This window comes from Rhamphochromis longiceps, linkage group LG12 (genome assembly GCF_057381845.1).
Source record: "Rhamphochromis longiceps isolate RC_006_pf linkage group LG12, R_longiceps_female_GT1.1, whole genome shotgun sequence".
NCBI lineage: Eukaryota > Metazoa > Chordata > Actinopteri > Cichliformes > Cichlidae > Rhamphochromis > Rhamphochromis longiceps.
The window spans coordinates 19201439-19226697 of record NC_140568.1 but is presented as its reverse complement, the minus strand read 5'-3'; the positions used below and the strand labels follow the sequence as shown (position 1 = coordinate 19226697).

The window sequence follows — 25259 nt, the reverse complement described above, 5'->3', positions numbered from 1 at the left end:
GGAATTACAGTCTTTTTAAGATGGTTCTACAAGTGCTCTCATCTCTATTCAAAAGCATTCTGCATTGCAAAGTGAGATGAAGCCATGCTACTAATCTCCGCGATCTGCATACACTCTACAGCACTGTGCACTGATCCTGAGCATACCCTTTAAATAAAGGAAATAATGAGGTATATGGCACACATATTATTTGCTCCGTGTTAACCTTGATGACTCCTGCTGTTAAAACTGCTCTTAATGTCTTCAGGCTTTGCTGCTCAAATAATCCATCCCGTTTCCAGGAAAGATGGTTAACAGCTATGATATTTCCAGGCAAATGTCATAATCCATACTAAATCTCATTTCGTTCAATATTCGCTTATATTTGATGGCAAAGGATTTGGGTAAGAATTAGGGAAGATGACTAATACTATTAGTGAGCGGTTCCCCATTCTGAGGTTTTGCTGACCAGATGATTTCAACTTTGCTGAAATAACAGGCCCATGTAAATCGGGGACAGAGTTTCTCTTATAATACTGCAAGCATGTGGTCAGCCGTGACATTGCTGACCACTGCAAATTTCAGGGAGGCAAAAAATTCCATTTTACCTGAGAGTGAAGTTAGTCAGCTGAGCAGAGCTGGCCATGAGTATGTAGAAGGTGGCGATGTCAGTCTTCTTTAGAGGTTTGGAGGATGTCCGTATGACGATGGCATTGCCGAGCTTGAGGCGCGAAAGCGTTGCCATCCCCTTAGGCACCTGCAGAAGACGCACACTTCCAATCCTCTGCATAGGAGTGACAGGAATAAACTCTGCCTGCTGCTGTGAACCCCCCCACCGACTTCCATCCACAGAATTGCACTTCCCTCTGACTTTTGGCTGAGCCTGGTAGTACAGCTCCACAGGGTTCCCAGCAGATGGATCCTGCCTCTCTCTACTGGTGCCCTCTGACCCTGGAGCAAACCAGCCAGGTGTAGGAACCAGCTCGGCCATGCAGGTCCCCCTCTCACCTCCTATGGCACAGGAACCCCTCACCTCCTGGGTTTGCCAGAACGCATACACGGTCACACATGGTAGCTCATCCAGAGCGCCTTCCCCTCTGTTCCAATCCCTGCCTGCAACATAGAAGAGCACCCTGACTTTGGGCTTGGAGGAGAAAACCCGAGGCGTCAGGACAAAGGCCTGGATTTTCCAGTTAAAGGTAAAGACCTCTGGTGCATTGAAGAGCTTCACAGACTGGACCATATCTAGAGGCACGGGTTTCTCTGCGGACATGGTGCGATAGCTGGCGTTGACCACCGGCTGGCGGCTGGCTCGTAAAATAACAAAGGGCTGGATGTGGCTCTGCATGCTGGAGTTCCTCATGAAGTCCTGCCCTACCTCTTTTAGGAAGAGGTAGTCGGCATCCTTAACTTCGTAGCTGACCGGCAAGAAGACAGGGAAAGGCACTGGGCTCTTGTTGTCGGTCAGTTCTTTACTGCTCAAATCTGAAAGAGGAAAATTGAAAATTACACTACTGTTGCAGGACAAAACGTTTATGCTACTTCTGAATAAATCTTCAAAACTGAAGGATTTCACTTTTTTGTCACATTTGAAGACAGGCAGTGTCCCCGAACCACACGAATATCAAAGTCATACAAGGCCAACTGATCAGCTGAGTGGGACTTTAAAATATTAGACTAAAAGGCCTCTGGCCTTAATCTTAAAAGTCCTATAGCACAGGTGGAGCAGATGTTAAACTCTTTGGCTTTGTCACCAAATTATTGGAATTGTAAAAGGTTACGAACTGTATTTGTTTTATGAAAAAAAGACAACATTCCCAGTGTCCTGGTGTCACATCAGATTGCTTTGATGTGGCCTTAAAATACATTAACAGAGAAAATCTGAAATAAAACATGAAGTCAGGATGAGACCAAATAAAAGATGGTGCTTTCCCCAAAAGTCAGATCAGCCCGTTACTAGCCGAGTTGTAACAATCCAACATCGATTTGTTGACTAAAGCCTTTTTCTCTGCACAGTATGTAATTGTTTCCAGGTAGTTAATCCTGGTAGTAAATAGGTTTCTATGGAAATAATTTTTCGAAATGCTCTTTAAAAAATGTCGCCTGCCGTGTTGTCATGTTCAAAAGTGTCTCTGTTTTCCCTCCATAGCATGAGAAGGTACAATCTGATACATCTGGCACAAAGTGGAAATAAGCCATCAAACACTGGGATTAAAATGGCTTTTCAGATTGTCTCTAGGCAGGGGGAATAAGTAGTGACAAACAGGGCTGTGCATCATTATATCAAATGAAAGAAAGTAGATTTGATGTAAAAGACCAGCATGCACCTGAAAACATGGTTACTGGTTAAGGTACGCATTTGTACACCAGCTGGTCTGTGTCGGTGTGTTTTGTACAGTGATAACAGGAGAGTTACAGGAGTACTGTAAATACTAATCCCAAGTGTAAAGAATGACCTTTTTGCAATCGCTGTGACAAATCAATCGAACAGCATAAATGTCCCCTGATCTGATTTCATGGTGAGTGTTTACCGCGCTGGAAATCAGCAGAGGTCACTCATGCGTCATGTGTCCTCATTAAGTGTCCATTTTGACAGAATTATGAAGATTATAGCTGCTGACCCGGGTGTGCACTTTTGATCTGGTGGCTAATTGCCCTACTTGGTGAATCATGAACGCATAAAAACAGAAACACTCATGTTTACTATAACAACCTGGATGAGGCTGTTGTGAACATGGCAGCAAACCCAAACTCAGTGTCTTAAAAAAAAGATCAGATCTACAACTACTGACTTATGTATATTCATGAGAGAGTGAATGCCGCATTGAATGCTATCTGCCATTGAATTATTGATCAGTATTTATCAAATGAAAAAGGTTTGAAGTTTTTCTGTGTCAAATTTGTTCCGTGTGTCCCTCATGGCTGCCGGCTCTTGATGGGTCCGTCTATCACGACCGCTTCTGCTTTTCATCCTCCCTCATTGAGCCTGTCGAGCTGGCCTGACACTTCGCACGGCAGCGACTGTACTGCACATGTCACTATCATGTCAGCCCAGCAGCCCTCAGAGGACGACAACAGCGTTTATTTCCTCCCCTTCCACACACAGACAATAGTGTCAGTCATGTTCACTGAGTGGGTGACACACTGCATGAGGCAGAATCTGGACCTAGAATCTAGGCTATCCTGGCTTAGCCTTCCAGTGGGCACTGACAGATGTGCTATTTAATACCAGAGCTGGCAGCACCTCCAGTTGGAGTGAATATAAACTGGCTCGCTGTGTTCCAGGCGGGAGCATTCATCGCCGCTGTAAAGTACGCCACATGCAAGCTCACATCTTTATGTTTGAGTTTAATGTACACTTCTTGTTATTTCACATCTTTTTTTTCTTGATAGTAGACTCCAGAAGCTGTTTTGCTTACTGGCTAGAAGGTTCGTCCTTCTGCTTTGCCAATATTTAAGATATTTATCAAGTAGCCAGTGCAAGCAAAACTTCTCCGATGATGAGAGTCCAGCCCTGAACACGAGAGCAAATCTGGCACACCAGCTGTTCCAGCCTCTCAAATCACTCACTTTGAAGACACTGAGCTTCCCGTCCTCCTTGGCTGAATCAGGGAGCGCACGTGTTACCATGCAGATGTTCATGCCACCAAAAACTGTTGTAAAAACTGCAGCAGGGAACATATTCAGTGGCTTCCACCTTAGTGGTGTACAGTATGTAGGTTAAGTGCTTTCTGTGTGCGGGGGAAGAAAAAAAAGCTAATTTTTTGTGCCAACGTTTTGTTGATAATCAAATCTTTGTTCATCCCTCTCTGTGTCCAAATGAAAATGCGCCCTGCATGAAATTAGATTTACAAGCACTACCACTGAATGTTAGCAGAAACGGAGCTTTCTGTGTGTCATACCGCTTTCTTTCTTTCTTTCTTTCTTTCTTTCTTTCTTTCTTTCTTTCTTTCTTTCTTTCTTTCTTTCTGTCATTTGAATCATTTGTTCAAAGATACCTAATAAGAGCTTTACTGCTATGCATCAATATGGACATGTTCACTTCTTGCAGTACTTTAACCTAAGAAGTTGGTTTGCTCTGTTGTGCGTGTAAGAAACAACAGTCTGCTTATTTAACAGCTTCGAGACTTCATTTATCGAAGAGATGTTGATTTCAAAATAATGTTTCCCCATCGCCAGCTTTAATAAAAACACTTGTGTCTAATGAGCTGCATTTTGCCCTGCAGTTTGTCTCGTGGCTTTGTATTAAAGGTTTTTCATTTGCACATCAGCTAACTGATTTTCAGTGTGCTTGTCTTTTAGCGCTATTTCTTCACTTGTAATCAATCTTTGTATTATTCTAATAAAATGCAAAAAGCCCTAGCATCCATTGTGAATTCTAATGCGCACTAATGGCTTGTACCATATGTGCAAAACAGCTTGCAGAAGTGAGTCGATTCCCAGTAGCATCATGGAAGACAAACGGATGTCTGCGCTGGAATTAGTAATTGAGAGAATGAAAGATGTGTTCATTTGTGGCTCAAAAGTTTCTCTTTCACGCTGCCGTGAAAGGTTTCTTTCCCCTTTTTTCATTTTTTTATCAGATATTGCATATACAGAAATGTGCTGTTTATAAATAGAAAGTGTTGGCAGTGGATCACATGCTAACCGCACTAATTATGCACCTGCATTTTCTTAATCTAATGTTAGCACTGTGACTGTTTATCCTCTGACTGGCTAACCTCTCCAATGCATCTAAGTTTAATAGAACATTATAGGTTCTCATTAGGATCTGACAGGGACACTTAGGAGTCCACTTGGGAGATAAACAGCAGCGTGCAACAGAGGGAAGAAAAGCTGTTAGTACATCCATGAATTTTTTAAAAAGTTGTGCAAAGTTAAAGTACCTTTCAGCAAAGAAGTTAATCAACAAAGCACAAATAGAAAGTGGGAAAAAGGGCAAAAGTTTGGTCCAGCAAGAGGTGGAAGACGTGCAGGAGCACAAGCACTGCAATGTGGTGTCTGCTGGAGCAGGGTGCTAACAGGGTGCTAATGAAATGCAAATTTACAAAGATCGAAGTTTGCTTACATCTGCCCATAACCCTTTAGGGCGTTAGAGTGTGTATTCAGTTTAAACAAAACTAGAATTGAAAAGAAATCATGTTTAAAACCTTTCATGGGTAGTTTCTAATTAACAATAAAGATTGGATTGCAAACATTGAAACTGTAATCTAATAACCGCAAAGCTACAAAACCAAGCATGGTTGTACACACTTTTAAGTAGAAAAGTTACCAGCCTGCATAGTCCAGTTAAAGCATCATACCCTCATTTTAAATGCATTATGAGGGGCTTTATGATGTGCGAAAATACTCCAATAAATGCACTAGTGATCATATGGCATGTAATGCTCTGACTTGCTGTTGGAAAGACGGGAGAAAATAAAGAAGAAGAGGGAGGGGGAAGAGAGAGAGAGCAAGAGAGAGAGATCTAGGGAGGCTTAAGCTTATGCAGTGATTGGTAGGGATTGCAATGTCCAATGAGACTCTTAAAGCGGCTTTAAAAATCTGTTTTATCACAATTTCTCAATTTTTATCGTTTTATCCCCACAAATCAGCCTGCCTTCATTCCCTGGAAATGGTCATCTAAGGCAGTTATAGGCTTTACACAAATGCCTTTGAGATGTGCTTTTTCTTCTTCATTATCAAGTTGGAAATCTAGATTGCCTGCTTCTTGTTTGCCTCACTGTACATGAAAATTGGGTCCCCCAATTTTTTTTTTTTAGCAGAAAGCCAAAAGAGAAAGTAATACTTCCACCATGACAAGAAAGGCACTGAGCATTAAAGCACTGCTCACGTTGTAATATAAACCCATCAAGTTCTTTACCCCTCACTGATTTAATCCTAAATGTTTAATAGGCTATTTTACTCACTGCTGTGACACTCTCTCCTGCAAGTAAGACACATGTGCTCGTGTTACCCTCACTGGATCGCTGTATCACAGTGGAATAAGATGTAAGTCACAAATGAGGACATTTATGTATTATTTATGTTTTTAGAAGATGCGTTAATCTTTAACGGCATTGCTGAGAATAGGCCCACCTCCATTCAGTAATATGTACACATGATGGAGAGTTCAGTCTAATAATTTGTTTTCAGCTGTTTAAGTGAAAGCCAATCTTTATGTTAATTCATTGCACTTTGACATGCGCTAATCTTGAACTCATTTTTCACCTTTCTTCTTTTTTTAAATTTAAAAACAAGCAAACTAACCACTTTGTTTTCACCTACCTTGTGTAATGACTGCTGTAATTGTTGCAAAGACTATCTGTAAGATCCTCCAGCTCTGCCAGTGCGTGCTCATTTTGGCACCCGGCTCTGCACGCTATTCCAGGCAAGTTCCCTGCGTCCGTGCGGTTGGGTTTTGCTTCAGTAGGTTAAGAAGAGGGTCCTTTCATCCATTCCTGCAGTTCGGACGCTTTCCATAATCACACCTGTGCGAGTATAAGTGGTAGTGTAATCCGTATTGCTGGAAAGATGGAAAGCGCATCGAGGTCTGTTCAAGTCCCGGCTGTGCGTAAAAGTTGTGCGTAACGATCCTTGCGGGACTCTTAGTGTCCGATCACAAGACGTGAGGCTCTTGAGGTGAAACCGTGTGACTGAGAAAGCTACGTTTGGATCATTAATGCCGTTCTAAACGAATTATCTCGACAAGTTGCTCAGATTGAGCCGGTCTCCCAGTCTGCCGTCGCGGTTGGGACTCTGCGGTGTTAAACGGTTGAAAGCAGATCACTGACTGTCTTGTGCGCAATCCTCAGGGTACTAAACTCATCATCTGTCACTGTTCACTCGCTCAGGAAGCCACGTCCAGTACGCAGCGAGTAGGATTAACCCTGCCTTGCGTTTGATTGTAATGTCAGAAATGATCATAGGTGCCGGATTTCTGATCACTTAATCTGCTTCAGTCCATGATGACCCACGCTCAACATTCAGTAAAGCTACTATAGTCTGTTTGTGTTTTGGAAGCTAACTGTCCAGATCTCATTAGTGAAAATAACAAACACAAGGGATAAATGGGAATTCACGTGGACCAGTATTTGATTTGAATTCGGTTTTTTCTTTTCTTTAATAATTGGATGGAAGTGATTATTTATATTTGTGTTTTTTTCTTAAATTAAATATTCATTGTTAATTATTATAAAATATAAATGCTGAAGTAGAAAAGTAACCTTGGCCTCAATCGCGATTTAAAAAAATATATATATCCACAGCGCAATTTCACTCAATTGTCTGCTTTGTGTTACAAACGTACTGAAATCAGCAAACTTGTTTCTTCTTTACTCTCCAAATCAAGGATGATTTTCTATACAGTGTCTGCAGGCATCGCAACCTTTTCAGACATCGGCTGGTTGAGTGCAGGTTACAATCAGTTTAAACTCTGCCAGGATGTAGCCGGCTCATTAGGACCTGACATCATCACACTTATGTCATTATTATTGTTCTTTTAAAGTGTAGAGAAGAAAGTTCTCTGATTCTCAGTGTGAAACTTGGAAACTTTCACTGCTTTTTTAAAAAAAATATTGTCCATCAAGAGCATAATAAATTCCAATAGTCATCAACCTCATCAGGTGGATTTTTAGTGCCCTCTTATGGTAAAGATGAGCTTCTCTGTAAGTAATCAAAGGTGAGGCACTAGCTATAGCTTGCAGCCCAGTTGCATCAGAAATGAGCAGGTTTCCCACTTATTTTACTTCATTTATTCATAGGGTGACCTGATGAACAGAAGACCAGAATGTATGTATCCAGTGACTTTAAATGCAAATGCTGCACCAGAGTGACATTAACAGTTGTGTAGGCCTCTTGTTTTTGCACAAACCAAGATTACAATAGCTGTTAGTCATCTTTCAGAAACAAAAGCATGAACATACATTAATACCGCTGCAGTAGAACTCGGAGCACACTGACTTATTTTAAGAAAAAAAGTTACTTGTTTGTGTCTTGTAGTTAGGTAAACAAGTCTGTAGGCTCTAAGTGCACTGCAAAAACTCAAAATCTTACCAAGTATATTTGTCTTATTTCAAGTCAAAATATCTAATCACACTTAAAATAAGCCATAATCAGCTAAAGAGTAACGTTTCAGTGAGATATAGGAACTTGTTTTTAGACAGTGCATCTTGGATATCTTGTTAAGTGAAAAACTCTAGAAAACATATTGTTTTGAGTCATATCTCACACGAAACAAGCTTTTTTGGAATTTCATAAACGTTTTAAGCTGCTGTGTTATTTGTAAAAGATGTATCATCTTGTTTCAAGAAATAGACCTAACTTGAATCAGGACATCAAATCTACTTTATTGAGAACTGCAGGTTAATATCATGCCCAACATTGCATTATTATGAGTCTTAGTATCTTAAGCACAGTGTATTTATTTTTCTTACATACCAGTCAAACCATATCAATGTGACATTGAAAAAGAGGCAAAACACTGAAATTGTTTCCCTCACTGAACAGATTGCGCCAAAAGTAAAATAAAAAGTAAATAGAACAATTTTTTTGCCAGTCTTTAAAAACCTTATTTCAGCCCACATATTCACAAAAGACTCAAGAATAATGTTTGATGATGTAAGTTAGATCATACTTCACTGGAATGTACTTGCTGTTATTAAAGTTTACATAGTGGTATGCTGTATAATCAACAAGATTTCCAGCATCCACAAAAATATTTGCCTGAGCTAGACAGGGAACTTCTACCTCATAAGCTAAATATTGATCATTCCACCCAACTGTAGAGAGAGGCTGGCATTCAAAACAATACACAGATGCATTTACAATATAGATGTTTTTAACAAGTGCAAACTCTGGAGCATCATTTATGACATCAGAAATAACCAAAGATTTTTCACATGAATGTATATTTCCATGTAGCATAATCCACTGTACAGAAACTACATGTTCAACTTGCTCAATGAAGTCTTTAATCTTGCCTTCTACATAATGAACATTTTTCACCTCTTTGGCTGGACCCATGTCGACTTCACTTGAAAAAATGGGATGTTTCTCATGCACGTTCTGACTACATTCATAAAGTTGGTTGTGCTTCACAAGAGATTTACAAATATTCTTAAAACTACTTTTCAGAGCCCACTGCTTGAAGAAACAATGTTTTGACTCAAAACGCATACACATATGCCTCACTGTAGGACCAAGAGCCTTAATCTGAGAAGGAAGATGCAGTAAATAATGCTGTTTAGGTATAATATTTTCATCTGGAAACAGTTGTTTGAAATGTTTTAAATGCTGCTCTATTAAAAGCTTCAATCTGGAGAGAGTTGAGACAGCAATAATAGGTGAAAACAGAATTTTTATGATCTCTAACATGTTACGTAGCATTTGTGTGTAATGATTTTCTCCAATTTTGTCCATAAGAAATGGAAGGATCTTCAACAAAACCAGCATCTGCCCAGCTGACTGTTTCAATTTATTGTCATTTGATGACAGCGTACTGACAGATATGGGGCAAGGCTTATCCCTCACATCAACAGGAGAATAAGGGAAACACAAAATTGCACTATTGAATGAATCTAAGTTCATTTGCCCTGAAAGCACAAGATTCTTTAAAACACATTTGATTTCATATGGGGCAACGCCTTCAAGAATAACATGCATGATGTCTTGTGGGGTTTGATTGATTATATCAACGTGAGGAGATTCTGTTAACTTGCTTCTCCTGTTTATACCATACGTTATTTTTAGTTTGTCTTTCAGAAAGTCCGTACTTGCCTTCTCAATGTCATTACATTGCCTGTTATGACTGGCCATGGTCCTTTTAACAAAAAAATCTTCATTAAATTTTTCCTGCATGTCTTCAAAGTGGCATTCGCAGTGCCTGCATTTACTGTAGGCAAAACCCACTCCTTCCTTAAATCCAGCCACTTCATGCTGAGCTAGAGTGTCTCCACACACAGATATGAGTGCCCCATGAATTGTCCTCTCACCACTTGCAGTGACAACTTGGACACCATCACACAGCTCAATTAAGTCACGGTTAATCCTCTCAAATATCTCATCTATACCACAACGGGAAAGATCTTTTGATTTTACCATGGCAAGCAGACGAATAGCAGGAAGTCTTGATCTGTACTTAGGGCTGATGTTACCTAAGGTGTAATAAATCAATAACAGCTTGTTCTTGTTTGCCCGAGATCCAAGAGGATTGCATAGTTCAATTTCATCTGTATATAAAATCAACTGTAATGCTGTAGGGACTTTAATAAACAGTGGGTGCCACTTAAAAATGTCTCCATCAATGAAATCATGAAGAAAGCCATCCTTGCATGGCTTTGGCCTCTCATCAATCATTGCAAGCATTCTTGGATGTGATAGCAGCTGCTCCAAACTTTTCACCAACGGTATGTAATGAAAACAATGGTCTTTAATGGCAAGAACTCTGGAGTCTCCACGCTTCGAATAACAGACTGTTTGTTTTGTGACAATAATCTCTGGTTCAACTGGTTTTAACAGTTCTTTGATGGTCTTGTCCTGCAAATGGGTGGAAGCAATGTAAGTGAAAGGGTCAACAAACTGGTCAAATACCCCCACTGCATCACTCTTTAGTTGATCCAGGTCCCCAGAATGTCTCTCAATCATGTCACTCATTTGTTGTTTTAGGTGCTCCAATAATACGGCCTGATATTGCTGGATTCCACTCACGATGTGGTTAACAGCTCTCTGTGGAAGAGGAAAAAACAAAGGAAAATCCTTAATTACAAAATTCATATGAGAACACAGTCAACATGCAAACTCACAGAGACACAATTTTTGAAAAATGAAACCTTCAGTTACATAAAGTTAGTGAGATGCAATGAGCAAAATAAGTTACCCCCACCACCCAAATTTTTTTTGTAAAGAATAATATTGCCTTATGCAACGTTAAAACCTTGTTTTCACTTAATTATAATGCATTTTGAGGAATCGGATCATAGGTGGAAATGCAAATTGAAAATTTGTGTTGTGTGTATTATGTTGTCTCTATTCTTAGCTCATGCTAAGGAAATATAGTGATAGGCAGATTTTGGATGCAACATACATGTCTATTTCCATATATAGTGGGGGAGTGAGATCTGAGTGGTCACCCATGAAGTACATGGAGACACATTCGAATGTCAGGTGTTTCACTCACATACCTATAGCTGTCCATTTATGATCAGATCATTCAAGATGCCAGGTCTGAACAGTGCCCAAGTTATAGCTTGAGCACTGTTAAGCATAAGTTAAGCATATTGCTTTTAGGTTCTCTAACAATGAAATACAATTCTGGTTGCCCATAGAAGCCAGGATAAATTTTAAAATCTTACTTCTTACATACAAATGTATCCATAAAACTGCTCCTTCATATTTGTGTGACCTACTCCATATCACCACTGTTTCCCGCCCTCTCAGATCATCATCTGCCATTCATCTTACTGTTCCGTCCTCACACCTCATTACTATGGGGAACAGAGCTTTTAGTCGCTCTGCTCCTCGGCTCTGGAACTCTCTTCCTCCTGCACTAAGAAATACTGACTCCCTCTCTACATTCAAGACACAGCTCAAAACACATCTGTTTAAACTGGCTTATTCGCTTTAATGCTGATTTTATTTGTTGTCACGCTCTGTTTTGTAATTTTAACTTATTTTTATGACTATTGTTCCTTTTATTAATTGTGTTTTTTGTAAGGTGTCCTTGGGTTTCTGAAAGGCGCCCTCAAATAAAATGTATTATTATTATTATTATTAATTCAATGGAAAATTAATGGCATAAATTACCTGTGTCAGTCGATGGGTTTCCTTGGCTTGAAGAAGAAATGCAGTTGCATGTTTATAAATGTCAAGATTCAGGTGACCCTCTCCATCTTCTTGAAATCCACTCTGAAACAGAATAACAAAAACATATCTATTAAAACAGAAATAAAAATTGCATTGATAGGTAGCAATCACCAAACAATATTGCATTCATTAGTTAGCTAGATTCATGCCCATAAGGTACAAGGTAGATGTATTTTTACTGACTGATGTCTTTAATTTGAGCTTTTAAAATGACAACTAAAATGACAAACAAAGCAGTACTTGATAATAGATTAATAAGACTAGCAAAGCACATGGAGAGTTCAGTACAGTATAGTTTAAATTCCTTGATCATGCCTGATCACCCCCAAAATTGAATTACTTGTTTATTGGCCCATTTGTGACATTTCCTGAAAATTTAAAATCTGTCCATAACTTTGAGTTATTTTGCTAACAGTCAGACAAATGCCACCAAAAACATAACCTCCTGAGTTACTAAGAAAAAAAGGTAAAGAAAAGAAAAACAAAAGATAGTTTTAGAAAAAAAAGTAACAGTTAATGTTGTCAGTAGTCTTACTGTTACTTCAGAAATGCAAATAGTTATTTATAACTGATTACTCATTTAAAAAAATATACAAAATAACTTACTGATTGGTTTGTATGAAAGTAATTAGTTATGTCAGTTATTTACTGTCGGACAAGTTACTGACAATTTGAAATATGTTATATTTAGTAGTTTCACCTTTAAAAAAAATGACCAATACTGACAATAAAAGTAATATTGACTATAATGCTCCTATTAATGTGAAGATGAGTATTTTTTTGTGTGTTTAAATTTTTTTTTTGACAGTAACTCTGAACAAATCATGTAATTTTGGTTTGCTTTGCCTAATAGTCATTCTCTTAGGCTACGTCCACACGTACCCGGGTATTTTTGAAAACGCAGATTTTTCTATGCGTTTGCACCTTTCGTCCACACGTAAACGGCGTTTTTGGTCACTGAAAACGGAGATTTTTAAAAACTCCGGCCAGGGTGGATATTTTCTAAAACTCCGTTTTTGCATTTACGTGTGGACAGAAAAATGGAGAAAACGCAGTGTCAAAGGTGTGCTCATTTTTTGACGTCACACTGTGCGCCACGTTATTATTTCGGTGAAATGAATTTCTACAATACTGTTACTGTTAATTCTACTCTCTGCACTGTTTAAATGCTTACATATACACACACAGTTACTGTCCCTCCACACATACGACTCGGTTCTGCTTCTATGCCCCAGCTTTGTTTACTTTTTCCCACTGAGGCTTCTAGACTTCTGATTGGCCAACATTTCTGCACGGTTAGGAATATATCGCCACCTGTTGCTTTGGCATGTTCCTAGCAGTGTTTTCCTTCATTTCTGCCTTTACGTGTGGACTGGATTATTTTTTAAAACGAAAACGGAAAATCTCCATTTTCAAAAATACCCGTGTACGTGTGGACATGGCTTAAATTGACCTTGAACACATATGTAAACATGATAGCGACCTATTCAGTTAGCTGACTGACTTTTACCAGCTGATTTCAACACGTATTTCAACAATATATCAACTTTTTTTAAACTAATAGGACTTTCTGCAAAGTTTGGATGCATTCACCGGAGCGAACGAACGGATGACTGAAAAAAAAAAACAGTCTGACAAGACTGCAGCTTTGCGTTTCTGCCACAGCTCTCATTTACGTTTCAGGTGAGTTACTTAATTTAGCGAAACAACTAGTTCGACACTCATCACTGTTAAAATAAAAGTACAACATGAGTCTGTCAAAAACAACACATTTAATGGACGTACTTGGATCAGCCAAAGTAAATGCTAACATTATGTTACAGCTTCTGCAGCTCGTTTCTCTGGCTTTTGTTAAAATAACTTACCGTTAGTGCGGGGATGCTTGAGCCCTCGTCAGTTACTGAAGAACTGGCGTTAGTTTGGTTGATTGGGGCCGTCCTTTCACCTGCTCCAGGTAAACCGTGGCGGGTTGATCCATCCTCCTCATCCGCTTCCACTCCGAGAAGGTGACGCGCGTGTGTCCGCTTTACGTGATAGTAGAAAGAGTTATATACTCTGTACTCACTCGGACAGCCATCAATTCCACACACCACGCGAAAGTCAGGGCTGCGGCTGTGCATGGTATTAATGTGACTCAAAAGTTGTCTCAGACTCAATGCTACAAACACGTAGCATATAAAGCAACGCCAAGTCATGTTGGAAGCTAGTATGTTTCATTCGGTAGCGCGGGCTGCAGTTGTGCCGTAAAATAACTCGTTACCATGGTTAAACGCGCCTGCTAAATTGTCGTAAATGTGGGGGATAAAGTAAAAAAAAATTTTTATTAACCTATAATAATTAACGTTATTTTGCAATGCACAAAGACAGTTGTTTGGTTTAAAAACCAATCAATCATCCTTTTAGGATTTTTGGGCCAAAGAAATGTCAGGCAAATTGAAGACGAACTTCGTTTCTGGCTGTCGTGAATGATCTGGTGGACATCTTAAGTTCATGTAGACACGTGCCTGCCACTACTGTCCCAGAGTTCTTTGCATTCGCGTTTCATTGGAAGTAAGTTAAAATGTATTATACAGTGCTCATTTTTTGTACATATTACACTCCTTTCGAAAGTTCTAAATGTTTTGGTGTGTTTATATTGTGTAACGTTGCAGCCGAACAGTGACTGGACGAGGCAAGCTAACGCCAAAAAAGCTAACTAGTGTGCTAAGTAGGCTAACAGCATGGAAGGACTGGATGAGGTCACAGTGTCGGTTTTAAAGGGTAATGTATGCAAATTTATTTTTAAACAGATTAAATGGACTTATGTTTTACATAGGTGTATGAACACGGAAGTGTGCAAATTACATTATTTTATAAATAATGTCGTTGATGATGTTTAAGTAATTTTTTTACCTTCCATTTCATGTGATCATTTCCTCATTTTAGGAACATTTGTAGTTATTTGTTTTACTTATGCAAGTGTATTTATTCATCCTTAGAGGTGGATAATTCTCAGTAACATTTACCAATTTACATTTAATTGATTAACTTTTGGGGAAAAAAGTACTTAAGAGTAGTTTTACTGCACTATAGTTTACACTTTTACTTGAGTAGATTTGTAAAGAAGTAACTGTACTCCACTACATTCCAAAAAGCTCAGTTCCTTTAATAATACCTAAAGCTGGATAAAAATTCAGTTCAATACAATTTTAATGAAGTGTCAACTTTCATAGTCTCATCTCTCATGCAGTTTCCTTTGTAGGGCATAATTTCATCTTGCTATGTTTTTCTTCCAATGTGTTAATAGCTGCAAACATCAGCGAGGGAATGATGGGCACCCTGTCTCGTGAAGACTTGCAGGATCTTTTCCCAGGCCCAGAGAACTTTTTACGGAGAAAAGCTGTCTGGCGTGCCTGTCAGGATGTACTGGAGGTCAGTTTCCCAGTCACTCACCACCACTTAAAATTGGCATCGTCGTGTTTTTGTCCGATTACAACTAGTTTAACCGTGGGCAGAGTTGAATGGCTCTTCACTATTCCCCCCTCTCCACACACACACACACACACACACACACACACACACACACACACACACACAAAAATTGCGTTTTGCTTTTATTCATTATTATTTATTTTATAGGAATCTGGCCAAGATGACTCAAAATCTTCAACCAGCTCCTCCATTAATGAGTCACCCAAGCAACAGACATCCACTACTGTAAATGCAACTGCTTCAAAATGCACAAGTTCTGAAAAGGTTGTGAAGTTATTCTATCCAGAATATGTATTGCACACTGACACTGAGCTTGAGCAAGTCCGCCAACAATACTTTGAGTTGTCAAAGAAAGGTGAAGAGCGCAGCTGCAAAATGTCAAAGGAGCTCAGATGTCGGCTCATCCGAAACACCATGACTAGTATGATTGCAATCCTGAGGGCAAAAGGGGATGGAGAATCGCATAGATACCCATCAAAACCAGAAATTACAGCAATGGCAAAGAGAATAGTGCAGTACTACCCTATGCTACAGGACCAAGGCATCAAGAATACATGGGTAAGTGAAATGCATCCACTTCAATACCAAAGTGTTTCATGTTGGACATTTTAGTAGTGGTTGGAAAAATGTATTAAATGTCCTATACAGGTTACTGTGTACACACAGCTAAACAAAAGACTGCAAAATGTGAGATCCCCCCAAAAAGCCACTCCAGATGGGAGACATTCAAAGAGGTAAGGCTGCAACTAATTAATTTTAATTTTAACTATGATAATTCTGTTATTCATTTTCCTCATTAATTGATAAGTTGTTTAGTCAGTACGATGTTTGAAAGTTGTGAAAGTTTTTCCCCAAAAGTCTTCTTTTGTCCACAACCTGACAATTTTAATTTCAACGATAGAGGACAAACAAAAAAGCTAAAATCATGTTTGGGCATTTTATTAAGGAAAGAAAGAAGTGATCCAATGTGATCAATCAAGTATTTGGTGACCTGCCTTTAGTTTCCTCACCTGTTTTAGCATGAAAGGAAGAAGCACTTTGTGTTACACTTTGTATATATGAAAATGGCTATACAATAAAGATATGAATTGATTGAGTTTATAGTTGATAACTAATTGATTAACTGACTAATCTTCGCAGCTCTGCCAAGAGGCGATGTCTTGATCAGCCAAGTGACGTAGAAGAAATGGATTCAAGTGACTCAACAATCATTCTGGATCTGTCCACAGAAGGGAGGAGCAGCCCAGAGTCGGCCAGTAAAACAAGTGAGTTAGAAGGTGAGTTTCAACTTTACATTTACAAACTGTGTGGTCATCATAAAAAAATAAAACAAATATACCTGCATGTTGAGTCAAGATGGCAGTCCTGACATGACGGAAGTAAAAGGCTTTAAAATGGTCATCAGAAAATGATAACTACATCACATTTTTCCTGTTTTATCATCAGTTTGTTAACATTTCTGTGGAAATTAATGTTAATAAAGTATTGGTATTAATAAAAGCCAGTATATTATAAATTTAAAGAGTTTGGTACTGTGGTGTGTTTATAGTATAAGTCTGTGCAACATCACTGTCTCTAACCACTCAGTATATCCTGTAAAGTAATGTTTTTAAAAAACAATGTGCCTCACTAGAGGCTTTTCTCTTTTTAACTGTTTTTTAATTTAGGTTCCAAACTAATTTTTAAAGTGTATTACCCTGACACAAAATATCTCTTTGCTATGTCTTTAAGGAAAAAGGAAAGCACAAAACCTACTTGAAGAAGAACCCTCTACCCTGCCAAGTCCTAATAGTGAGTCCATCCAACTGCCGCTGTGTGTGTGTGTGTGGGCACATCTTTATAGGGGTGCACTTGTGTGCCTACATATAATTGTATATGATTGCATGACCATATGTAAATTGGCATTTACATGGTAAATATTTTGAAAAATGAATAAGTATTTAATAGTTAAGTTCAGAGCTGTATTTTTTTTTTTTTTAAGATTTAACTCCATTAAAGTATAGTCTATAGACACTTGTCATTTTAATGACATAATTAATGACAGATTTTTTTTTTAAAGTGAGAGACATTGTTTATGTAATTTTGTGTCTTGCAGCAAACAAGCCTGCAGATATCAACAGTCCAGACACCCACTGTCCAGCAACCTTGGCCAAACACTACAAGACCCTACAAACTTTGTTTAAAAGAAAAAACCCAAACCAGCAGGATGTCTCTCAGCTCCTGGATTTGGAATTTTCAGCCAGAAGAGCATTCATTGATTCAAATACTATTCGCGAGGAGGACAGACACAAAAAGGTTCTAGAAGCATATCCTTGCTTCAAGGACATTGGACATGTAAGTCATTGTTGAATCCATGTGATTCAAGCCAAACAATGTTTATCATACCAACTTCTTGCTCCTCAGTGATGCATTGACATGTTTGTATTGGTATGCTGAATATTTTATAGGTGATGGAGGAGCTTCATCGCATTTTGGATAAAGAAAATGCCAACTTCATCAATGAACTGAAGGGAAGATGGCAAGATTTCTGCCAGAAGGTGCAGTTTTTTGGTGTATGGAAAAAGACGCTGAAGCCCCCAATGGGAATGGATAAAGGTAAGCAATGATGTTTTGGTGTTATTGGTCATCAGAGTATAGTTTGGATCTTTACGGACTACTGCTTTAACATGCTTAAAGTAATGTCACTGAGGACAGGAGGAGGAGAATTTGAAAATTTAAAGGCCTAATCCCCCACCCCCCCTCTCCTTCTTGAAGGAGCTGAAAGCCGCACCTTTACTAGTTACGCGCAGGGAAAACAGACTCAACGCTACAAAAGGCTAAAAATACAAACCAACAGGCCGGTTTAGGAAAAGGTTGTTGTGTAGGCTCACTACACAACATACAATGTAAGATAAATCCCTTTTTGTTCCCCCTCCCCTCCTCAGCATTAAGTTTTACAGACTAACATTAATGCAATGTAAGTCAATGTAGGTGTAGTTAGCATTCAAGCATAAGTCATATTAGCCTACTGTAAACACAGTATACAACAATTATCTACACCATTTAGCATTTTTTAGGTTACTGTGACAAGTTTAAACTATGGATTACAGCTTTAACTTTCATGTGCTAGTGTCTTGTTGTTCACCTTTTCAATCCACGATGGTTGTCACTGGCCAAATATTTGTTGTTGTTGTTTTGTTTTTTTTGATCTTGAGGATTTTGTTTAAGTGTGGTAATGAGATGATGATTCTTTCTTCTGTATAGCTGAACAGGCTCTTGAGATCCTACATGTGCTGCCATCACTGTTCCCATCCACCTCTGCTCCTCCAAAGAGGGCACGTGATGCGAGTGAGGCTCTGGTGCATGTCCTTGAGGTGAGTTGTGTAAAATGTAGCAGTTGTTTTTTGTTTTTGTTCTTTTTGGGACAACAGTATTAAAAAAATGCTTCTTCTGATGAGTGCCAAAGTATTTTATATTCACATATTATATGTTCTAAGCCTTCAAAAGGCACCTAAAACACATTTTTGGAATGAGGGTTCTCACAGGTTAGATCTCTGTGACCAGTAAATACAAACATGGATGCATTACGTGGTAGCACATTTTTATCACCTCAATGACACCTAATTAAATGTAGCCTTGATTTTCTGTTTTTCAGGAAGGCTGGACAGATGTGAACAGTAATTCCATCGAGAATAATTAAAAGTAGCAATTTCAGATGTGTTTTCTCAGAACCTCAACTTTTGTTGTAATTTAGCTTTAGTTATGTGTTTGAAACAAAAGTGCATCATCCTTACAAAAGTATGTCCGTGTTATGTGTTAAAGGACCAAGAAGACCCTAATACCTATCTGATGAAACGTCCTCTCTCCTGCCAAGTCCTGATTGTGAGTCCATCCAACTGCATCCTAGCGGTAGGAGATGTGTCAATAACCACGTTTCCAAAAGACTTGGTTACCGAGGGTGCTTTATACCTTATGGCCTACTATTACACCCTTCACCTTACATACCCAAAGTGTGTAGCCACTCTGCTTTCCGTCATACAGACGGAGGTTCTCTTGGACAAAATCCATGAGAGAGATCTCACATCATCTTACAAGAAGAGCATGGCTGAGTGGACTGCTTTTATTGGCCAGTAAAGCCAATATGGTCAGATGGACTATAGGAAAGCACTTCCTCTCTCCTTCCACGGCTACTACAGTCCATGTTGGTTGTGATTGATTTTTGTTTGTAATTTGGTCAGGTTAGCCCAGTGTTATAATTAAGGGTGCACAATAATATTGGCTAACATGCCGGCATTTTGTGTTTGGTTTGTGCAGTGCAGACAGCCTCGCTTTTAGTTAATTTTAAGATTTTTTTTTTTTTTTTTAATGAGTTTAGACAGAGGACTATTCAGAAAATAGGCTCTACTGTGAAAGAGTAAATTGACTAAGCTGAGACTGACTAGTTTGGTATAAAAGTAAGAATTGCTTTATTGTGTATTGGCTAGTACAACTGTAAAATATTAGATATAGCTGAAAAATCAAATACTGTGCATCCTTAATGATAATGTTATGGTATTGTTTGAAGAATGTGGTCAAATGTTCATGTTAAAAGCACTTTGTAATAATAAACGTTACAGGTTGAGGAGTTTTAGCCTAGCAGTGTTTGTCTGTACTTTGCCTGTGCAATGCACATATGTTACAGGTGTGTTTAGTGTTAGATTGGGCAGGGGAAAAAGTCACTGCAAAATGGCTTTCTTTTATGTAGTCCCCTCTGTTTATGGGGTTTTATCAATAAAGTTGTTGCTTTTGAAGTCTATAGTTCTCTTTTTTTTTCTTTTTTTTTTGTCTTATAAGCAGTAGGTAAAAGTCTTGAATATGGGGTAAATGCACTAGAAATAGAGAATTATTACAAAAAAGATTGCCTAATACTAGTAAAAGAATGCTAACTTTAGTACATTTTGTCTCGAAATGCCAATTTCTAATCTTATTTCAAGTAAGGTGTTGGACTTAAATCTAGATGGGTGTCACGTTTTTAGAACTGAAAACAAGTTATATACACTGAAAACAATGAGGATGATGTTGGGAGGTTTATAGAAAAAATGCTTTTTTTGAGGCGAAAATACTACTTTTGAGCACCACAAACTTATTATGAGACACAAAAACTTCACAACACTAGTAAAATATAGCTAAGAATGAGTTTTTCCAGCTAATTTCAAGATCTTGTAAGGCTTGATTCACTGTCTTATTTCAAGAAATCTTGTCAAGAGAATTTTCACTTGTTCCATTGGCAGATTTTTTCACTTATTTCAAGCAAAAAATAACTTGTATTAAGTTTTTTTTTCTTGTTTTTGGAGGGCCATTTTTTCCAGTGTGTAATAGGGCTTTATTGACTAATAAAGAGGATTAACCAACATATCAACACACAGAGTGTGTGACCAAAGCTCACGGTATCTGGAGACAGGAGGAAGTTGCCACAAGCTACTGCTGCGAGCATATTTGAGCTCCTCCCTAGCACTGCAGCACTGTGATAAGCAGCAACAGCAGCAGCAGCATCTGTATGTTGGGGTTGCTCCAGTACGCTGTAGCGCTGCCAGAGGATAATTTAGATCCTTTCCCATTTACCTGCTCCCCACACAGAGACATAGCAGCTACACTATGTTTTGTATTGAGAAAGACTGAGAAGAAGTATGCCACCCCCAAGGGCGGTGCACTTTCAAACACACACAAATGCAGGACTGGAAACTGTATGAAAATGAATAACTGTCATAAATCCATGCAAATGCTTCATCACGTTGAACAGGCCCTAATAGCTGCAAGTAAACAGAATTTTGCCTGCTATGTAAATTAGATATTTTGATTCGAGGTACTGGCAGCTAAATGGTTGAGTAATTTCCCAGGCAAATTTTAATTAAAATAGCAGACGCTTGCTGTTATAAAGGAAACAGGCATCTTTGTCACCTGATGTTGCGCGTAAGGCCAATCACTTGACACACACGCGTGTCACACACTCGCCCGTCATTTCACATGACATTAAGCTGCGAAACAATAAATAAATAAATAAAAACTGTGACCTTGTGGACTTCCGCAAGCGATTTTAGGAAGCCTCCAAGGGGTGCTTTAAGATGCAGAAAGAACATATGGTGAAACCTGTCAAGAATATGGTATGAACACTTACAGGACAGAGAAACATCACAGGCCTCCGGATATGCAAGTTATGAGATTGACATAGATGGATGTTGCGGAAGAAATATGCTAGAGTGGGGAGAGTGGCCATAAGCTTATGATAGATGTGAGTGCCACAAGGAAGGGAATGTGTTTTCAATGTACATCATCCTTCTGCTTGACAGATAGAGGTAACGTCTGCCGAGGTGCATTTAGCCACACATAACGCTCTAATGTTCCCATTCTCATTTTCACTGTGAACACAGAGTGTGCGCTAGAATTTACATATCTTTACAATAACATTTTTTGCAAAACATTAAAGGTTGAACATGTGCAGTCACATGGAACTTTTCTGTGTCTGTGGACTGTAGACCTTTCTGCTGGACTGTATTACTACACAAGAATTGGGTGGGTGGGTGGGGGGGGGGGCATTAACTCATTCACTGCCATTGACGTCTATAGACGCCAATGGCAGTCAACGTAAGTTGAACTGAAGCCCACCAGCAGTAAAAGTAGACCTGCAAGGAGGTGCAGGGTTTGCGCACGTAAGGGATTGCGCAGTGAGACAAAAATGTGGTGCAAGTCTTGTTGTGTTTCACTGCCAGCCATTTGAAAATGGCTGGCAGTGAATGAGTTAATAGCTTATACTTTGTCATTTTTTTGATAATAATATATTTGTGGAAGTTGATAATCTTTCAATAAATATTCATGTATGACTGGCTTTTTAACAGTTTTACTGGGGTTGTGGTTAAAGGGGTTTTGCACAATTTTCGGTAATTCATACCGCCACTGGCCACTTCATTATTGCAGCTATTTAATTGTTTGTTAAGGAAACTATCTAATCAGGCAATTACATGGCAGCAACTTAATGCATTTAAGCTTGCAAGCATGGACCAAACAATCCGTTGAAGTTCAAACTAATTATTAGAATGGGAAAAAAGCGACTTTGAAACGTGGCATAGTTTTTTGGGTCAGATCTGGGGGGGGTGGCTGTAGCTCAGGTGGCAGAGCAGGTCAGCCACTAATCAGAAGGTCGGTGGTTCGATCCCAGGCTGCCTCCTGGCTGCATGCCAAATATCCTTGGGCACGATACTAACCCCATGTTTGCCTACTGGTGGTGGTCAGAGGGCCCGGTGGCGCCAGTGTCTGGCAGCCTCTCCTCTGTCAGTGTGCCCCAGGGCAGCTGTGGCTACAATGTACCTTGCCAGTGTGTGAATGACTGAATGTAGTGTAAAGTGCTTTGGGGTCCTTAGGGACTGAGTAAAGTGCTATATATATATATATATATATATAGGCATTTTACCATCTGTAGTATTTCAGAAACTGCTGATCCACTGGGATTTTCCTGCACAACCATCTCTAGGTTTTACAGAGAATGATCCAAAAAGGGAAAAAAATATACAGTGAGCATCAGTTCTCTGGGAGAAAATACTTTATTCAAGCTGATAGCAAAGCAACAGTTACTCAAATACCACTTGTTACAACAAAAGTATGCAGAAGAGCATCTCTGAATGCACACCTTGAACCTTGAAGGAGATAATCTACAGCAGCAGAAGACCACACCAGATGCCACTCGCACCAGCTCAGAACAGGAAACTGAGGCTGCAATTCAAAGGCTGACCAAAACTGGACAGCAAGAGGCTGGAAAAACATCGCCTAGTCTGACAAGTCTCAATTTCTTCAGCAGCATTCAGATGGTAGGATCACATTTTGGTGTAAACAACACAAAAGCACAAATCCATCCTGCCTTGTATCAAGAGTTCAGGCTGCTGGTTATAGTGTAATGGTGTGGAGCATATATATTAGAGACACACATGGGGCCCCTTAGTATCAACTGACCATTGCTGAAACAACACACCTACCTGAGTATTGTTGCTGACCATGTCTGTCCTTTATGACCTCAGTGCATCCATCTGCTGAGGGTTGCTTCCAGCAGGATAGTGCGCCGTGTCACGAAGCTCAAATCATCTCAAACTGGTTTCTTAAACATGACAATTTTGGGTCCAGTGATGATTTCTCAAATGGCTTCCACAGGCCCATTAAAGGGTGGCTGTGGCTCAGGTGGTAGAGCTGGTCGCCTACCAGTCGGAAGGTGGATCGATCCCCGGCTCCTCCTGTCCATGTGTTGAAAAATCATTGGGCAAGATATTGAACCATGAGTTGAGGGGGGTTCGATGTCTTGTGCGAGTGTGTGAGTAATAGATAAAACCACTGAATGATTATGTGTGTGATTGAGTACTAGAAAGAGCTTTGATTGCTCAAATTGAGCAGAAAGGTACTACTGTATATGCGTACCAGTCCATTTACCATTTACTACATTCAGCACATCTCAGTGCAACAAAGCACCTTTGGGATGTAGCAGAACAGGAATTTTCATCGTGGATGTGCAGGCGACAAATCTGCAGCAGCTGTGTGATGCTGTCATGTCAGCATGGACCAAATTTGTGAGGAGTGTTTCTTTGCACTTTGTTGAATCTGTGCCAAAATTAAGGACCTTCTGAAAGGTCCACTTGGGTACTGGCAAGGTTGTAGCTAATAAAGTGGCTGGTGAGTGAATATTTTCCTTGTTAGTGAATAACGGTTAACATTGACCGATTTAAATGCAGTCATTGTGATGCAGCGGAAAAACTTGGCAACCACAGGTGTTCCTAATGACATCCTGTCCTTTAAGGTGTAAAGCCATAGTTAATGTGATTAGTAACACCTCAGTTGACATAATTCGAGTGAAAAAGGCCACTGTGAAGAGGATTTATTGACACCACTTGCATATCTGTTAACAAGCTTCAAATGTGAACAACTGTGGCCCAGTTTTAGCTTCCATACACGTGAACAAAAATAAATCAAGAATAATGATAAAAAAAAAAATTAATATATTGTATTCAACAGGTGCATTATCAAACAATATGTATAGGTTATTTTCTTCCAGAAACACAAAAGTAGCAAAAAAAAAACAAGCCAAGTGTTAAAATGAGAACTCAGACATGTTTTACAGATGACAGCTCTATAAAACATCCACAAATTGGTTTGCTGCTTTCAATAAAGGATTTGTAAACACTTCATAATATTGGCCTTGTGAGAAACTTGTTAAAGCTTCTCTGCAATTGAGAGACTTTAACACCTTTGTAAAGAAATTTCATCCAGAGAAGAAGTTATAACTCTGAGAGAGCTGAGTACTAACACTGTGCCAGTGTTCCCTCGTGCTGGGGACTGGGACTGATCTCCATATTTATCCTGAAGTTATCTTGGCCACAACTAGCTTCAAAGTTGGCTTTCATGCAAGCTCTGCGGTGTTGATAAGTTTTGACTAATTGACAGTTATTTTGAGTTAACAAGTGTTGACATTTCTCACATTTCTCATCAGATAAATCAACACCTTTGCAGACAGAGCTCATTATTCAATCTGCTGAGGTGTTTAATTAGTCCAAAGAAAACTGGCAACATGTTGATTTTTAATAACTCATTATTTATTTCTTTTTTTTTAGATGCAGAAAAGAGATCATTTTCCTACTCAGCAGGAAGCAGGTTGGGGGCTGTTCAGCAGAGACCTTGGGCTTTTTGCAGGTGGCTGTGGCTATAACTGAACACAGGAACAAGCCGTTCTCTAAAATGTCAGTGTAATTTGAATAAGAGCAGGAATGAAAATCTGACAAGTCAAACTACACCCACCTATGCTTCAGTCTTCTTAAAACTGTGTCACTCACGTCATCTCGTCACGTGACTACAGTTAGGGATACTCCCACACAGAGTGGGTTCTGTAAAGCCACACTTTTTCATCCCATACAGCAAACCTTCAAAACCTTTCAGTGACTAACAACCACTAAAGCACATGTTCCCATTATATTCGACAA

General features: G+C 39.2%; 3 protein-coding genes across 4 annotated transcripts in view; 1 reads left to right on the top strand and 2 right to left on the bottom strand.

Annotated features, from left to right (window-relative positions):
- Nucleotides 1–6349, bottom strand: part of LOC146657180 (transmembrane protein 132D) — a 32284-nt gene extending 25935 nt beyond the window's left edge. Inside the window, exons 1-2 of the mRNA XM_085426924.1 lie at nucleotides 6247–6349; nucleotides 588–1464 (exon numbers count right to left, since the gene is read on the bottom strand). Coding sequence (XP_085283050.1) covers nucleotides 588–1464; nucleotides 6247–6319 — 950 coding nt within the window. The 5' untranslated portion in view covers nucleotides 6320–6349. The remainder of the gene's footprint in view (nucleotides 1–587; nucleotides 1465–6246) is intronic.
- A 1905-nt stretch (nucleotides 6350–8254) lies between these two features.
- LOC146657179 (uncharacterized) lies at nucleotides 8255–14052 on the bottom strand. Its single transcript, XM_085425076.1, has 3 exons — nucleotides 13686–14052; nucleotides 11761–11862; nucleotides 8255–10683 (listed from the first exon to the last, which is right to left on the bottom strand). The coding sequence occupies exons 1-3, from the start codon at nucleotides 14013–14015 to the stop codon at nucleotides 8557–8559; spliced, it is 2559 nt and encodes an 852-aa protein (XP_085281202.1). The 5' UTR covers nucleotides 14016–14052; the 3' UTR covers nucleotides 8255–8556.
- A 184-nt stretch (nucleotides 14053–14236) lies between these two features.
- LOC146657178 (uncharacterized) lies at nucleotides 14237–20446 on the top strand. 2 transcript variants are annotated; one of them, XM_085425078.1, is made up of 11 exons: nucleotides 14237–14370; nucleotides 14472–14580; nucleotides 15107–15231; nucleotides 15439–15849; nucleotides 15940–16025; nucleotides 16432–16556; nucleotides 17023–17082; nucleotides 17387–17625; nucleotides 17739–17886; nucleotides 18535–18644; nucleotides 19093–20446. In XM_085425078.1, the coding sequence occupies exons 2-11, from the start codon at nucleotides 14541–14543 to the stop codon at nucleotides 19402–19404; spliced, it is 1656 nt and encodes a 551-aa protein (XP_085281204.1). In that variant the 5' UTR covers nucleotides 14237–14370; nucleotides 14472–14540; the 3' UTR covers nucleotides 19405–20446. The 2 variants fall into 2 exon arrangements, with proteins under 2 accessions (XP_085281204.1, XP_085281203.1); XM_085425077.1 differs by having other exon boundaries at nucleotides 16432–16568.
- The last annotated feature ends 4813 nt before the right edge of the window (nucleotides 20447–25259 follow it).

Coding starts and splice junctions, on each gene's coding strand:
- LOC146657179 (XM_085425076.1), bottom strand. CDS start 14,015: ATGACTTGGCGTTGCTTTATATGCTACGTGTTTGTAGCATTGAGTCTG. Junction 11,863..13,685: donor CAAGCATCCCCGCACTAACG/GTAAGTTATTTT, acceptor ATTCTGTTTCAG/AGTGGATTTCAAGAAGATGG. Junction 10,684..11,760: donor AAACCCATCGACTGACACAG/GTAATTTATGCC, acceptor CCTCTTCCACAG/AGAGCTGTTAACCACATCGT.
- LOC146657178 (XM_085425077.1), top strand. CDS start 14,541: ATGGAAGGACTGGATGAGGTCACAGTGTCGGTTTTAAAGG. Junction 16,026..16,431: donor GATGGGAGACATTCAAAGAG/GTAAGGCTGCAA, acceptor TAATCTTCGCAG/CTCTGCCAAGAGGCGATGTC. Junction 17,887..18,534: donor CCCAATGGGAATGGATAAAG/GTAAGCAATGAT, acceptor TCTTCTGTATAG/CTGAACAGGCTCTTGAGATC.